The sequence below is a fragment of the Equus caballus genome, chromosome 1 (genome assembly GCF_041296265.1).
Source record: "Equus caballus isolate H_3958 breed thoroughbred chromosome 1, TB-T2T, whole genome shotgun sequence".
NCBI classification, from domain to species: domain Eukaryota; kingdom Metazoa; phylum Chordata; class Mammalia; order Perissodactyla; family Equidae; genus Equus; species Equus caballus.
Window position 1 is genome coordinate 134,456,812 of NC_091684.1, and position 17,744 is coordinate 134,474,555.

Here is a 17,744-nt window from a genome sequence, read left to right on the forward strand (position 1 = left end):
TACTCTATAACATTTGTGTCAGTTTTGAGTCATTATAGATGGATTGTTTTTTCCCTCATTACTGGCCATATATTTGTATTTCTTTGCATGCCTAATTGTTTTGTATTGGATGCCTGACATTGTGAGTTTTGCCTTGTTGGATGCTGATACCTTTGTATTTGATTAATATTCTTGAGATTGTTATATTCCAGAGCTTTCTTCTGGAAGCAATTTGGTCCTTTTAGGTCTTCCTTTTGAGATTTCTTAGACTGAATGCATTGAATACCAGAAATTTGCTAAAAGAATAGATTTCAGGTAGTCTTATCACCAAAAAACAAAAAGAAATGTAGCTATGTGAGGATATGATATGTTAATTAGCTTGACTGCCATAATCATTTTACTCTTTATATGTAAATCAAATCATCATGTTATACACCTTAAATATGTACATTTTTAATAAATAAAGATTTGTTAAGTTCAAGCAGAGCAGTACTTAGTCTAGGGCTCATTATTCTTGACTATTGAGGCAAAATCCTTTGTGTACATTGCCTGGTACCCTGGGAATCATAAGGTTATGTACTCTGACTCATGGGCACAGACACTCATACTGACCTTTTGTGAGTGCTGGGCACTATTATCTTTAATCCTTTCTAGTGGTCCTTTCCCTCATCTTGGGTAGTTGTCTGACACAGAAGTGTTGATTAGTTGTCAGCTAAATACTCAATGGGGCCTCTCTGAAGATCTCTAAAGTTCCTTCTTTATGTATCTCTCCCCTCTCCAGTACTCTGTCTTTTGGTCTCTAGTCACTCTGGTTTCTCTGTACCTTCAGCTTCATGTGTTCAACTCAGAGAATCTGCCGAGGTTCACCTGGATTCCCCTTCTCTGTGTCACAGCCTGGAAACTGTCTCAAGGCACTAAACTGGGGCAGTTGTAGGACTCACTTCATTTGTTTCCCATCTCTCAGGGATAACTATCCATCATCTTCATAGCTGCTGTTTTGTATTATTTTGTCTGGGTGGTTGTTTGGTTTTGGTTTTGGTTTTGGTTCTTTTAGGCAGGACTGTAAAAAAAAGTCCCTGTTACTCCATCCTGGCCAGAAGCAGAAGTCTGTTCTTTAAATTTTGACAACTCAAAATGTTTTCTGTTTCTGTTGATAAGGCCATAGTCAAGCAGACCAAAAGGCTAAAGAGAAGAAATTATAACTATAGAAAAACAAAATATTAGGAAATGAGTTGAATAAGTAGTGAGAAATTCTCTCCTCCAAATGGGATTGTCTTTAAAGGGGCAGATTTTAAACAAATGGAACAAGAATTGACAATTGAAATTCAGGTCCCAGTTTGGTAGCCATGTAAGTTGTTTATAATTTAGACAATTAGTGGTGATAATATCTTTTATTCTTTGGTCCCTTGGTTTTTCTTATCTTCCTGTGTTCTGGCTTCTTTAAATCCTTGACTGGATACAGTAAGACTCTATAATTGAAAGTTAAGCCATAAAAGTAATCATCACCTTTTAGGGACAAATAAAAGGAGGTATGAACGACTATACTTAGCTTTCTAGATTTATCAGATCCTGGATCTTTTGTCTGTTTCTTTAGGTAGTTTTGACTTTTTTCTTACCTTTCTACTTGATATTCTTTGTTAAATTGTCCAAAAACATGATCTGGTAGATCCTATCAAGTCTCTTTACTTTAGGAAATTAATAGAGTTTTTAGTAGGTTCTTTTATTTCAGTGAATCTCTGAATAATGTGAATGTACTTTTGTATATTTTTAATAGGTGTAATTCTCAAATAATCTATAACCTGAGTTTTAATTACAGTGCTATGATGTAGTTACTTGGTTTTAAAGTTGTTCATGTATGTGATTATTACAGACATCACAGCGATTTTCTTCGGTTGATGAAGAAGCAAAGCTTCATAAGACTATGTCTCAAGGAGAGATTACAAAGTTGGCAGTGAGACAGAAGGCTTCAGATTTGGATATAAGGTATAAAATATACACTGAGAGTTAATAAGGGTAATATAATTTTGTTTACTACTAACTGTAGTTAAACACTGAACCTCTTTTTAAAAGCATAATTGATAGAATAGCTAGTTTTGAAATCTGTCTATTTTTCAACAAATATTAAGTACCTACTGTGTGACAGGCACATAATGGTTCAGAGATATAAATATATATAAAGAGCTGTATCTTTCTATATGTTTAGTAGTGTGATTTGGGCAGTCATTAAATCATTATATGACTTGTGATTTTTTTTGTTGTAAAAGAAAAGAGAACAGATGAGATTGAAAATATTTTCCAGTTTTGGACTTGGATTCTGTTCTAAACTAAGTGTTTTACAAATGGAATTGGAAAGGACTTTCAGGAAACAATTCTGTTCTCTTTAGAAGAGTATATGGAATTTTTACTAGTCAAGTAAATATCTTTGTCCCTTATGGTGTTATACAAGGCATTTGGGCCCTCACCGAACACCTGAAGATCACATTGAAATCTATATGGTTCATAACCCTATTAAAGACCACTTTCTCAATGACTGTAGAGGCATCATCCAAAGTAACCCAAATCCAGAGCAGATTATGCTGGAGATCAAATTTTGGGAAACAAGATATAACATAGTTGGAAGAACATACAGCTAGAGATAGCAGATTAAATATGTAAATTTAATTTCCACTCCCTTCACTAAAATTGCTCAAATTACAAAACCTATACAGGACAAACAACAACAAAAAAACAACAGGAGACAATAATAATAAAATTGTGGAATCCAAAAAGTAAGTAGACAAATTTTAAATGTCTTAATAGGCAGGAGAAAGCTGAATTGTAAATCAGCTGGGTAAAGCTAAGAAAGAACATCCAACTGACTGACCTTCCCCAGTGCTAGCAGAAAATAGGAGATTCATTCTCTGGAAAGGATAAAACAGAACGTCTCTGCACTTGAAGGATGTCAGATACAGTTGAGGACTAGGATACATATTTGCCACAGGAGGATTTAATGAATGTTTACATACTGAATGTTAAGATTCCTCAGCTTTTTTCCTCTACTCAACTTCCACATTTCACATGCCCTTTAAGCAGATGGTTCAAAGAGTCTTTGGGGCTTTTGTCCAACCCTCAAGGAAAGAGCTAGAGATATTGGCATCAGGGTCATCCCTAAAAAATGGACCAGCCAGATAACTGTACAAGGAAGACCATGGTTTGGAAGCCCCACCAACACACATTAGAGCTTCCAAATACCTTTCTTTTTAATCCTACTTTTTATCACATTTGAGGAAACATTTTATATGAAAGAAACTAAAAGTAATGGATAAAATACAACTTGGAAGAAATAAACTATGCAGAGGAAAGAAAACTTCAAGACAGTCAAATACACTATCAACAGACTTTTGCATAAATAAATATAACTGCATCTGTGAAACCAAACAGAATGCACGAAAGACAAACATTCATAAAGAGCTTTTGAAAATTAAAAATATGATAGCATAAAAAAACAACCAGGAGAGTTAGAAAGAAACTTGAAGACGTATCTCAGAAAGTTGAAGACAAAGACAAAAAGACAAAGAGATGGAAGAGACAAGAAAAGATAAGAAAATTAGAGGAGCAGTTCAAGAAATCCAGTGACCCGCTATAGGAGCTCTGGAAAGATAGAGAACAAAGTAAATGGAGAGGAGCAAATCATTAATAAAGTAATTCAAGTAAATTTCACAGAACTGAAGGACATGAGTTTCTAGATTGAAAGGGCCCACCGAGTGCCCAACATATGGATGAAAACAGACCCATACCAAAAGACATGTCATTATAACATAATAAAGACAAAAGCAATCTCCATTATGGTAAAAGTAGCTTTTCAAATGATAGTTGTACAGCAAACACTGAGAGAAACTATGCCAGATTGGAGCAGGTTGGAAGGTTCAGGGAGAGATTTCGTCAAGAACATGAAACTGATGGAGTACTACATTTGAACATGTTGAAAGGAAATATATACAAACGAGGAAACACTTGGAGGTGAATTGTATGTAGAAAAGTGAGCAAATGTAAAAACATTTATTAACTCTTGAAAAAAAATGGGTTATGCACATGCCTCAGTTGTGAATATTATTTACATAATAAAAATAATAATTACTAAAAGAAAATACTGTATATTGATCTAACTAAAGTTACTATATGATTCAATTGGGGACACGTCTCTGTTTGTGGACAGTGTAGAACAGGAGTGATAGAACATGCTTAATCATTAACTGTGGTCACAAGTATGATAGCAATATAAGGATGGTGAGTCTTAAAAGAATCATAAATCAATTCAAAAGAGTTGCCTCCAGGGAGCAGAAAAGGAATGAGAATGGCAGAAGGATGCTGTCATTTGTAATCAGGCTTGTAAAACAATTTCTCTTTACACTCTGGATGTGTAAGTTTAATAATAAGCTTTAGGAAAAAAAGGAACAAAGGAAAAAAGAACATGGGCTTCAAAACCAGATAGACCTGACTTTAACTGCTGGTTCCATCAGCCCTCTGAGCCTCAGTTTGCTCATATGTCAAGTAAGGATAATACCTCTTTATCATGGTAGTTGTGAAAATTAGGCATATCAAATGAGGCATAGTGCCTGGCTCCTAGTAGATGCTCAAAAATTTTTTTTGATTGCCTAAGTGAACATACAAAGGAACAAACAAATTAATGTATAAATAAGCCTCCTAGTATGGAGTTAGGATACATGCTATATGGTCAATGAATGTAAGCTGTTGTTAGTATCTCAAGGTATTTCCTTGATCTATGTGACGGGAGAGAGTTTATAAGCACTAAGAATGAGGTGATATACATAGTAAGCGTGATTCTCAACTTTGTCACTCACTGCTTATGTAACCTTGGGAAAGTTACCTAATGTTTATTTAAGCCTCCAGTTTTTCACCTGTAAAATGGTTATAGTAGTTTGAAAGTAAACTTCTCGTTGCAATTAAGTAAGGTAATCCTGTGTAAGCACTTGTGCCCGGAGCAAGATAACGCAACTAAGTGGTGGCTTTTGTTAATGTTGATAACTCGTGAAAATAAAATAGTGACATTAAGACCTTTCTTATACAATGGTAAGTGGAAAGGTTTAAAATTGTATCTGCATCATGATTGCAGTGGTGTAAAAATGGGCATGCTTATATGCATAACGATTGGAAGGAAATTACCAAAAAAAAAGTAAACTAATGTGTTTACAGTAATGGGATATCAGTGATTTCTTTGTAAGTATTTTCTTTGTTAAGTTGTCCATATACTAAATCCAAGCTGGAAGGAGGACAAGAATGAAAAGATATCAGATCAGAAATCAGAAAACCTAAGTTAGAATCCAGTTCCACTGCTTTGTAGCTGTTTTGTGTTAGGGAATTATTTAACGTCTCTGAGTCTTATTAGTTCTATGTTCAAGGTGAGGAAAGTAACCTGCCAGATGTTTAGATGTTAAATTGAAGATTAAATATGGTTAAACTTAAGTGTGAAGTTTAAATGAACTAATACAGATGAAAGATCTTTATATAGCTTAAAGTAATGTACAAATATTGTTACTGGGACATGCTGATTTACATTTTTACCTTTATTTTTTAAAAATAGACCTCAGAGAGCTAAGATGAGATTCTGGGCCAAAGGGAAACAAGGGGAGAAGAAGACTACTAGAGTGAAACCTGCCACCCAGTCGGAGGTTTTGGCACTCTTTGCTGGCTCAGAGATGATTCCAGCTCATCAGTTTCCAGAGGGTAAAAATGGACAGAGGGTGGAGATTGTCTTCGTAATTTCTGTTTACTTTTTCTGAATGTTTACTGTTCCTCTAGTATTCATAATGGTAGTCCTGTTGGCTAGATGTTCTAAGGAGATAAGACCAGGAGTGTTAAATTCTTCCTTAACTAAAAGATAATTATAAAATTACATTGTACCTATAAAAGAAGTTCCAAGGAAATGTGGCACAAAACAGTGAAACAACTTCAAGAATGGTTATGAATCTTCAGTTAGCCTCAGTTTTCTAAAGTGTAAAAATTTAGCCATCACTCATTCACTTAACAAATATGTATTATTAGTAGCAATTAATAAGATAACAGCAGCTAATACTTGGGTGCTTACTACATACAAGGCACTGTACTAAGCGTGTTGTATGTATTAACTCAGTTGATCCTCACAGCAATTTTTTGAGGTTGGTATGGTTATTATTCCCAATTTATAGATGAGAAAACTGAGGCACAGAGAAGTTATTTGCTTCTACATGTATAGTAATTGTCAGAGGTGACATTCAAATCCAGGCAGTCCAGCTCCAGAGTCCACATTATTAAGTACCTGCTATATGTCAATGTCTGGGACTTTATAATGGTAGCTGTTATTTTGACTTTTTGGGCATCAGTCATAACACATATGAAACACGTAACACATATCAGTCAACAGTCTGTTGAGAAAATTGGCCTTTCTAAATGCCAGAATCACTAACTTTCTAAAGATTCCAATAATCCCCGCATTAGAAGATTAGTTCCCAAGCCCTTTGCTAAAGTATGTAAGAGAGTTTTTACTTACTCTGTAATAATGCCAGTCATCTTCACCAGGGACATACATCAAAGGGGAGTATGTGGTAATGAGTGGGTGAAATACTAGTATTGCATAAAACAGAAAGAGGTCCAAGGAAGAAAGTTATTATCTCTTACCAAAAGATAGAACAGACCCAGTTAAAATAAGTAAACAAAACTTCTCATGTCTAAGATAAGATAGAGGGACAAGGAGGAAAGATCATCAAGCTTCATATAGAAATTGAGGAGTCAGAATGGAGGCACCTGTATGTCAGAGATAAAAATGGTAGAGATGTAGTTAGAGCCCTGTTTTTGTGTCTTGTAGCTTTGCTCCTATTAGTTGACAAATTGGTATGGATAAAAACAATAATAAATTAAATGAATACTACAAGTTTAGTTTGGAAAATTTGGAATTTCTTACCGTTACATTACTAAGAGGATCAATTTCTTGTATCTTACCTGGTTTACAGTAATAATTCTAAAATTTTCATTTTCCACTGCTAATTCCCAAGAAGGAAGTGTAAAGCTCTTTAGTTGAAGCATATATTATGACAGACTTCATTGTGTATTTGCTTCATAAGGATACATGTATAAAAATTAAGACTGTAGCTTTTTATTTATCTTTGGGTAGAAATCCATTAACGTAGCCTTTGTTTTTAATGGTGAAATAGGATTATAAACAGTTTCTTACTAACCATTATTTCTTTTAAGAAAGATATTGACTTTGCTAAATGAAATAATTACATACTTATATATCTAGGTTATATAATGGAATTAAAATCAGTTGATACCAATTTGAATTTACTTGTATCTTGTATCTTTATAATTTTTATTCTGGTACCGTTTCTGAGATTGAGTCTGTCTCACCTCCTGGGGTGGCATTTAGCGTGTAGGAGGCTACTTCATGATCGGCATTAGCTTTTAGATGGAGTGAGGATATACCATTGGACAGACGATAAGGTGAATGCATGTGGGGGAAACAAACAGATAAGTGAAACGAGAAGGGGCCAGCATTCTCATCAAGCCCCAGGTAGGGCTTTGGTAAATCCGGTGTAGTGCTGATTGTAATGGGCAATTTAAATCTAATTTCTCTGGTATAAACAATTGCAGAAAAAATTTGCTGTGCTTTCCAATATTGCATACAAAGCTAGTTCATTCCAGGAATTCTTTGAGAAATTCAGACAGTTATTTGGAAGATGTATAAGAAAATCCTGAATACTAAGGATACCCAAGCAGAAGTGAGCCAGTTGAGTTACCTGGCTCCCTAAACAGGTAACCAGATAACCAGATGTTATCTCTGAAGCATTTATGGCTTCAGATCCTAGTCAAGAAATAATAATAATCATCAAACTTCACTGGTTGTTGAACTTGTATATAGCTAGATGTTCTTTCAAACAGATATAATAAAGCTGTGACTGGATTAACAATCAGCACTTAACATGCTAGGGTGATTGTGTACTCTTCTTTCTTTTCTCTGGAACTGAGGTCTTTGGGATCCATGCTTCGGTTCTACAAGACTCTTCCATCTAGATTTTCAGTATCAGACCTCAGCTCCTTGGGAGACACGATAGCATTTCCTGTTGAAAAGTTGTAGTTCTTAAATATATTTTCTGTCCAAATGTGCAATCTGGAGTTACTGCCTAAATGCCTGACCTCAAACATTAGTGTTACTTTGCTTTTCAGATATTGATGTATGTTTCCTTCAGTGACTTTCTAAAGGAACTTAAACTTAAAAAGAAGAATGTGGAGATTTCAATATTTATACTAAATTTTTTTTTGATACTCTATCTTGAATTGTAGAATTAGCTCAGTATCACCCAACTCCTCCTTTGAGTCCAGAATTGCCTGGAAGTTGCCGGAAGGAGTTCAAAGAGAATAAAGAGCCTTCTCCAAAGGCAAAGCGCAAGCGAAGTGTGAAGATCAGCAGCGTGGCTTTGGAGTCTATGCAATGGCAAAATGACTCTGTTCAGATCATAGCAAGTGCCAGTGATTTAAAAAGCATGGATGAGTTTCTTCTGAAAAAGGTACACTTTGCGTGCTGAGTTAGGCCCCTGAGCAGCTTTGACTATGGAATACTGGTATATATCACGATATGTCCCCTGGAGATCAAAGTTTATAATATGCTTCAGTAAGTTAAATGGTCTGTTCTCTACCAGAAAGGTACAAATAATAGGATATGCATTAGTCAGACTGGGTAGACAGGATTTAAGGTTTTGGGCTTTACTGTTAACTTCCATTTTGCTATGATGGTAGCAGAACTATAGAATCTTAGAATGTTAGAAGAGACCTTAGAAATCATCTAGTAGTGATAAAACTTTGGCTATCTAGTTATGCTTTTACCTGGGTCCCATAATAGCAGTGGCTTGCACTTTTAGGACAGTCATTGTTGAAGAAACAATATGTGACCACTGTTACATTCACCTCTTTTTAATTAGTTGATTGTGTACAAAAATTCTTTCTATGGTCCCCAGATGAATGACCTAGATAATGAAGACAGCAAGAAAGACACACTAGTAGATGTTGTGTTTAAAAAAGCCCTAAAAGAATTTCGGCAGAATATCTTCAGCTTTTATTCATCTGCGTTGGCGGTAAGTTGGACTGTGTTAGGAGATATTCAGTAGTTCAACATATGAGAAATTTGGCAATGCCATAGAATATAATACAGAGGCCATGTGCAACTAGAGGTTTTTCTGGTTCCTTGTTTTTGTTTTAGGTAGGGAAAATCGTACTGACTGACCTCAGATTGATAACTTCCTTGAGTTTCCTTGAGTAGTTTTGTTTTCCCTCTCATGGATATATTTGCATCTTCGTAAGATATTGAATTCAAATTACTATGGGTATGATTCTGTTTCACCCAGTGGCTCTCTACTATTTTGACTCCTCATAATCCTTTTAGCTGTAGCTCTAGCTTCTAATTCTCACATGTGTGGAATTAGTATACATGTTTTCCCAGTGGAATTAGAACTGTTTATGTTCACTGATTTCTGTATATCAGTTTATATCACTTTCAGATTTACCTTATACTTTCATATGATATTGATTGTATTTTAGAAAATTTATTTTTGATGCTAAAGTATATAGTAATTAGTGCTTTGATCTATAGAATCTTTATTAGTATCTATGAATGGTCATATTCTATAAAATAATTTGTATTTAATTGGTTTTTCTTTGTTCAATCTATAATCCATTGTGAAAAGAGAAATCAGATGGATTTTCTTGTATATCCTCTATTTTTTCTTTCCCAGTATAAGATTTTTTGCGTTTTAAAAACAGGAACTACATAGTCTGAGAGAACAGGAATTTCAAGACCATAATAAAGTGGTAACCAGGCTATGACAAATGACTAGGTTTGAGGAGGGACAAGGTTGGCCATATTTGTCTAATCCTGCCCAATACTTATGCTCATCTCTTTCTCTACGTCATACTTGGATTTCCTGGCGTAGAGACTCAGGCTTGTTGGATGCTTCAGTACACTTTGAATCACGTAAGAGCCAGCAGTAAGAAACAGAGCTTAATAGTGGTTTTTTAACCCTGCATCAAAAAAGTTCAACTTCTAATTCTGAGAAGGTGAAAGAGATATAAACTCTAAATGTATATAACACTTTTTGGTCACTTAAAGACTTTTTTTTCTCTTATAAAGATTTCAGACCTTATTTGGATAAGTTAAAAGGAATTCCCTGTAGATTTCTTTGCAATTAATTAGGTGTCATTCTGGATCTGTCACTCTTCTTTGGAAAAATAAAATAAAGGTTGCCTAATGTGTCATTAGGCAAGGATTCAAGTATTGACTCTTTCAATTTTAGAGTGGAACTGTCTAAACAAGGTTCATTCCTGGGGAGATAGAGAAGAAGGATGCAAATAATCTTTATAGCTAAACATAGTTAAAAAACCAGACTTATGGGAGAAATTCCCAGGAGTTTCTTAAATTATCACATTGTTTAAACTGTTAAGTATTTTACTACAATTTAGCAGGTTTTATTCTTCAGATGTTCCACAGTAGAGTGGGAATTTACAAGTACCACATGACCTCATGGGCATGTCCATTAGAAAGTATATTAGGATCCTAATCTTTATTCTGAACTACCCAATCTTTTATATTTTGAATCAGTCTTCTATATTTAAAGAATTTCTTCATAAAAACCTTACATTTCTTCTCCTATTCTTACTAGATAGATGATGGGAAAAGCATACGGTATAAAGATCTCTACGCACTATTTGAACAGATTCTGGAAAAGACCATGAGGCTTGAGCAGCGTGATTGGAATGAATCTCCAGTCAGAGTTTGGGTCAACACTTTTAAAGTGTTTTTAGATGAATATATGAATGAATTCAAGACTTTGGATTGTATACCCACAAAGGTAAGTATGATATATTTTGACTTGTAAAAGGATTCAATTATGAATTCTTCTTAAGAATCTGGGACATCTGATATTTGAGAAAGATATTCGAGTAAACATGTCAACTTAGTACTATTTTAGATCCAACAAACTCCATTCTCTAAGTTCATCAGACCATGTTATCTAAACCTTCTGCAATTAATACATTTTTTACAGAGTTAAAATGTTGTGCCCTCAGCTTTGATAGAGGTCAATACATGAATTTCCTTTTGAAAAACAGTGGTTAAAGATGTGATTAATTGTATCATCTAGTGGCCTTTATGTAAGGACCCACAAATTATATTTCTCCTTGAATTAGGTTTTAGGAATATATGTGTTTCTGGAACTCTATATAACAGTAATAATAACCTTTATTCCTTGCGTGCCAGGAATTGTCCTAGGTGTTTGATATTTAATTCTTGCTTCAGCCCTATTATATAACTATTAGTATGAAACCTGTATTACGGAAGAGGTAGCAGGCTTATATAAAGTTGTTAATGGGTTTCCTTTCAGTACCCCAGCTGAAATAATTAGGTATCCAATTATTAGATAGCAGGAATACTATTAATCTTTTCTATTAATTATGTCCCATTTTATTGTCACTTATTCTAGTTTGTGTGTTTAGATTTACATACCATCTTAAATCATTTTTGAAGTAGTCAGAAATAAATAAACCCTTGAAAGTTCTTCTGTTCTAGATTTAAGTTAAACTCTTTGTTAGGCAGAAGAAGATTCTTACCACGTATATACTGCCTTTGTTTATAATTTTAAAAGGTTAGGTTTAGATTATTTTATACCATTGCTATCAGGAAATGTCATATGTAAAAGAGCTTTTCCGTGTCTGAAACGATACCTTTTTATATTTAGCTTTGGGATGGAGAGTTTTCTAGAGCCAAAATATGGAAAATGCAATCTTTAAAATTAATCATCTAATCAATGATTAAAATAGTCATTATGGTATGGCTTCTGGACAGAAGTGAGGCTTAAGAAGACAATAATCTCTAAAGTATCCTTCCATTCTGTTGCTTTTATGAGCACTGTGTTTTACTAAACTTTAAAGTTTTCTCACATTTGCCTTGCTAGCACTGTACATTTCCTCTTGCTGCTTACTCTATTATCTGTTGAGCAAAAATCTCAGCATTTGCCAAGAAGCAAGAAAGTATGGTAGTCTTTATTTCACGATTTCTGTATTTCTCTCTCCCACTAGGTGCCAAAAACAGAAAGAAAGAAAAGAAGGAAAAAAGAAACTGATTTAGTAAGTTACAGTCTGTTTTTTATATTATAAAAAAAAGTGATTTTTAGACAAGCAGTCTGAAGTGTATCATACAGTAGTTCTCTGGATATATTTAGGAATAAGTTTATCCAATGCCTAGGGGGTAATCATTTATGCCTTTACAAGAATTTAGAATGACAAATGTGTCTTCAATTCTGTGACTTGACTTGTTATCAATGGTGGCTTCCTAAAATGGCAGAAAACTGAAAATGTTTATTCATGAAAGTAGAGATATGATCCGTTTTTAGAAGTTGGGGTGGGGAAGGAGCTTTTTAGGAACTTTCCTTCCATTCTAAAGTAAATGAGGACTATTTAGGATTTTACAAACATAAGTACTTCTAATTCAAAAGACATTCCCAAGACATTTGAGCATATTTTACCATTGTTCATGTTCTTGTCTATAGTATTATATATCTCTGTTTCGAACTTTATGATAATCTTTATAATTACAAGGATGAATTAAGCCCTAGAGGAGTTCATAATCTACTAGTGAAGGCAGGCATTTAAAAAATCCTTACTGTCAGGTATGATAAATATTATAGTAGAGATAACACGAAGTGCTGTTGAAATACAGAAAGGGAGAATGAAGGAACGCTTTACAGATGAAAAGATATTTCTGTTAATTCTTGACAAGTGAATAGTAGTTTAGACAGGCAGTATCTAGTGAAGGGAAAAGAGTATATCCAAAGGCACATGAGTGAAAAACCTGGCATGTTGAGCCAGTAGCTTTGATTGGCTCAAGTATTGTATGTTTTTATGGGGGTGGCTAGAAAAGGAGGCAGGAGTCTAGTCAACACTACCTTCAAAACATATCTAATATCTGACCATTTCACACCACCTCTACTGCATTACAACAGTCCAGTACACTATGTGTAGTCTCATAATTGGTCTGCCTTCTTATACCTTTCTCTCCCCTTACAGTTCTCTACATAGTAGCCTACTAACCATTTAAAAACAAAAATCAGCTCATGTCCCCCTCCTCTACTCAGAACTCTCTGGTGATTTCCATTGTTACTCAGAATAAAACCCAGAATTCTTACCATGCCTACAAGACTCGACATGATCTTGATCTTGACTACCTCTCTAAGCTTCATTTCGTACCACTCTCTCTGTTCCCTCTGCTTATCAGCTTCATTTGCTGCCACCACTTCCTCCTCTCTCCCCTTTTCGTTTCCCCTCTTGTCTTCCTCACTTCCCCTGAAAATGTTAAGCTTTAGGGCCTACAGTCCTGGATTCACCCCTTCCAATGACAAATTCTAATTCAAGGGTATTTATTGTCAACCTTGCTAATAAATCAGGATTATAAATCTTCCCCTCTCACTTGGAAACCATATTCTGAAGTCTTTTAGATCATTGCTTGTAGCTTTTCACTGTCTGTGTTAAAAGCATGATCTGAGCCTTTTAACGTGATCTACCTTTTGAAAAGTTCTTCCTTTTCACAGGTACAGAATCCCGAAAGTAGTATATAGCTTGGCTTACTTTTGTTTTCCAAAGGAGAATTGAGAAACCTTAGACAACTTTATCTATGTGTCTCAGTGTCCTCGTGTGTAAAATAGGAATAATGCCACCCACCACTAAGAATTTTTATAAAGAGTAAATGAGATTGTATATGAAGGAAAGGGTAGGGAAGGTGGAGGGCCCGTTATTTACAGGTAGCGTTTAAGTACTTTATACACTTTAAGTCTTACAAGAGTAGTCTTTTTCATGTCTATATGCAAAAGAACCATACCTCAGGATAAAAATGAGCAAAGCAAATAACATTCAAAAAAAGACAATTCATTTATCCAACAACTGGTATATTTCAGGGACTGTGATAAAGTGCAGGTCATAGAAAGAAATGACAAGTGCATAAATAAATGTTTATAATTGTTAGGAGTCAAAAGAAAATGAAACAAATCGTGAATTTCTACTTTGTTCATAAAGGGACAAAGCTCAAAATAAATTAATTACCTAGTTTGGAAGGATATATAAATATGAATTTTTTCAGTATTGCAAATACAAGGGTAATTTGCATAACCTTCTTGGAGAAGATACTCTAACAATGGTGTATTAAAAGGCTTAAAAATATTAAAACAGGAGCCGGCCCCGTGGCCGAGTGGTTAAGTTCATGCTCTCTGCTTTGGTGGCCCAGGGTTTCGCTGGTTCAGATCCTGGGTGCTGACTTGGGACCACTCATCAGGCCATGATGTGGCTTCGTCCCACATACCACAACTAGAAGGACCCACAACTAAAATATACAACTATGTACTAGGGGAGGTTGGGGAGAAAAAGCAGAAAAAAAACACAAAACAATCTATGAGTCCACACTGATATAAACAAGTTCTTTTTAAAGAGTATTTCTTTTTCTAACAGAGAATAAGTCTATATCATTCAAACTTTTTTTTAAATGTGCAGGTACTGAGAAGTCTAACTGCCTTTTTCTTCCTCTAGTGATGCATATTTTTATTAGTTTCTTGTTTATCTTCCCAATGTTTCTTTATCCAGTATAAGAAATACGACAAATGCTTATTTTCTGTGCTTTCTCACACAAAATTTAGCATGTTATATAATAACGCCATAATACTCTTTTGTGCCTTTCTTTTATTGTTGAACAGTGTATTCAGGAGATCCCTCTATAACTCTGGTAGACAAAATCCTAAAGAAGTGCCCCTCCAGGTTCTTGTCCCTTGGTTATTCAGTCAACACTAATCTACGTACTGTTGTAAAGGGACTTTTCAGATGGAATTAAGGTTGCTAATCACCTCACTTTAACATAAGGAGTTTATCCTGGATTATGCAGAGGAGCCCAATATACTCATATAGGCTTTTAAAAGCAGAAGAGGAAGTCAGAAGTCAGAGAGATGTAGTTGAAGAAGATGCACAAGAAATTGGTAGAAGGAGAAAGAGAAATTTGAAGCATGAGAAGGACACAGTTTGTTACTGGCTCTGAAGGTGGAGAAAGGGGGACTGGTAGCCGTGGAATGTGAGTGGCCTTTAGAAACTGAGTACAACCACTAGCCAACAGCCAGATAGGAAACAAGACTTTGGTCCTACAACCGCATGTAACTGAATTCTGCCAATAACCTGAATGAGATTAGAAACAGGTTATTCCCCAAAGGTTCCAGAGAAGCAAATAGCTCTGACAATAACTGCATTTAGCCTTGTGAGACTTGAGTTTGACTTCTGGCCTACACAACTGTGAGGTAATAAACGGGTGTTATTGTAAGCTGCTAAGTTTATGGTAATTTGTTACAGCAGCAATAGAAAACTAATACGATAGATGTGCCTAGAAATCTGTTTTATAGCTGTCTCATATTCCTTGCTGGACCATTGGGTTGTTTCTAGTCTTCTGCTGTTACAAACAATAATGACACAATGAATTACCATGTTTGTGTGCATGTGTGTAAGAGAGTGGGGGGTGGTTATTCCTAGAATTCGAATTACTGGGTCTTAAGTAAAGTGCATTTGTTATTTTGATAAATATTGCCTCATTTCCCTGTAGAGGTAATCACAGTTGTCTTTTGACCTGTCTTTTAATGTTATTTGCTATATAGATTTTTACTTTTATAAAATTAAATTTACCGATCTTTTCTTCCATAACTTCTGAATTTTGAGTAATAGTTAGACTTTCCCTCACCTAAAGGTTATAAAGACATTCTCAACTTTTTTCTTCTAATACTTTAATGGTCACAGTTTTTATGTCTAAATTCTGATCTTTACGGAGTTTATCCTAGTCTATAGTATAAGACAGCAATCTAATTTTACCTCTTAGCAGTCCAACATCATTTATTTAAAAGTCCATCTTTACCCATCTACTTTGAGATGTCACCCTTTTTACATTCTAAATTTCCCTTTATGCTTGGATCTTTTTATCCTGTTCCATTAGTTGATCTTAACCACTTTAATTGTTGAGCTTTTATTATGCATAATAATTGGCAGGGCTAAGTCTTCCTTAATTACTTTTCTTTTTCAGAACTTGTCTGGCTATTCTTACTTATTTTTCCGTATGAACTTTGAGTTCAATTATCTACTTTGAGGGGGAAAAGTCTTATTAGTACTTTTACTTATCAGGTTACCTTATATTTCTAAATTAACAGAGAGAAGTGACGTATTTATGATTTTGAATTTTTTCATCTGTTCAGCAGTATTTTTCTGTCCTTCAAGAGGGTTTTAAAGTTTTTCATATGTAGGTTTTTATTATTTAATGTTGCATATATTACTGGGTATTTTATCTCACAAAGATAATCACTATAGTTAACAGCATGGTGTATTTCCTTCTATACTTTATCTGTACTTATATAAACTCTTTAATTTAGTGATTTTCAAAGTGTAATCTGCAGGGGTTTCTGGGATACTTTCAGGGATTTTGCAAGACCAAAACTATTTTCATAATAACAGTGACATTAGTTTCCTTTTTTACTGAGTTGACACAGAAGCAATCATAGGTAAAACTGCTGACAACTTAGCAGAAAGCAGTTGCTCCAGATGGGAATAGGAAGTATGCAGTAGCTGCATATGATGATTGACTCAAAAAAAATCACTTGTACAATTGAATTGTAAGCTGATCTAGCTGTTTTAAAAGCTGTGACAAAATTCATATAACATAAAATCAACCATTTAAAGTAAACAATTTAGTGGGTTTTAGTATGTTTATTATGTTGGGCAACTATCACCACTATATGATTCCAGAACATTTTCATCACCCCCCAAAAAGAGTCCATCCTCATTAAGGAGTCACTCCCCATTCTCCCGTCCCCCAGCCCTGACAACCACTAATCTACTTTCTGTCTCTATAGGTTTGCCTGTTATGGACACTGATTAAAAAAAAGTCATATGGGGGGGCCGGCCCGGTGGTGCAGTGGTTAAGTTCACGTGTTCTGCTTCAGCGGCCCAGGGTTCACTGGTTCAGATCCTGGATGTGGACCTACGCACCGCTTGGCAAGCCATGCTGTTGCAGGCATCCCACATATAAAGTAGAGGAAGATGGGCGTGGATATTAGCTCAGGACCAGTCTTCCTCAGCAAAAAAGAGGAGGATTGGTGGAAGGTGTTAGCTCAGGGCTAATCTTCCTCAAAAAAAAAAAACTTAAAAAGGAAAAACGTCATATGGGGCCAGCCCTGTGGCTGAGTGATTAACTTTGCATGCTCTGCTTTGGCAGTCCAGGGTTTCACTGCTTTGGATCCTGGGCACAAACCTGGCACCGTTTATCAAGCCATGCTGAGGTGGTGGCCCACATAGCAGAAGCTGAAGGACATACAATTAGAATATACAACTGTGAACTGGGGGGCTTTGGGGAGAAGGAGGAAAAAAAAGATTGGCAACAGATGTTAGCTCAGGTGCCAATCTTTAAAAAAAAAAAAAACAAAAGGCACCCCTTCCACTGCCTGGCCCTCCAGCCCTCTGATCCCCCAGAGCACCATGTGGAGAGAGAAGCAGCATTTGGGAAAGGTGCGCAGGTCTCTGAGATTCCCTAGAGTGCTGAGTGGGGAGAGGGGTGGGGGCTGGGAAAGGTGCACAGGTGTAAGAAGGTACCCCTTTCCCCACCCAGCACTCCAGCCCTGTGATCACCCAGAGCTCCACACAGAGAGAAAAGCAGAGGCTAGGGGAAGCACAAGTGAAAG

General features: G+C 35.5%; 1 protein-coding gene across 45 annotated transcripts in view; it reads left to right on the forward strand.

The window, feature by feature from the left end:
• The window catches only part of MYO9A (myosin IXA), a 289,948-nt gene that overhangs the window by 211,382 nt on the left and 60,822 nt on the right, over positions 1 to 17,744 (forward strand). For all 45 annotated transcript variants that reach the window (XR_011425596.1, XR_011425595.1, XM_070234206.1 and 42 more), the window contains 6 exons: positions 1,850 to 1,962; positions 5,561 to 5,703; positions 8,296 to 8,519; positions 8,967 to 9,083; positions 10,665 to 10,853; positions 12,079 to 12,126. Coding sequence is in view for 43 of the 45 variants with exons in the window: in XM_070234206.1 (XP_070090307.1) it covers positions 1,850 to 1,962; positions 5,561 to 5,703; positions 8,296 to 8,519; positions 8,967 to 9,083; positions 10,665 to 10,853; positions 12,079 to 12,126 (834 nt within the window). In the remaining 2 variants the exon portion in view is untranslated. The remainder of the gene's footprint in view (positions 1 to 1,849; positions 1,963 to 5,560; positions 5,704 to 8,295; positions 8,520 to 8,966; positions 9,084 to 10,664; positions 10,854 to 12,078; positions 12,127 to 17,744) is intronic.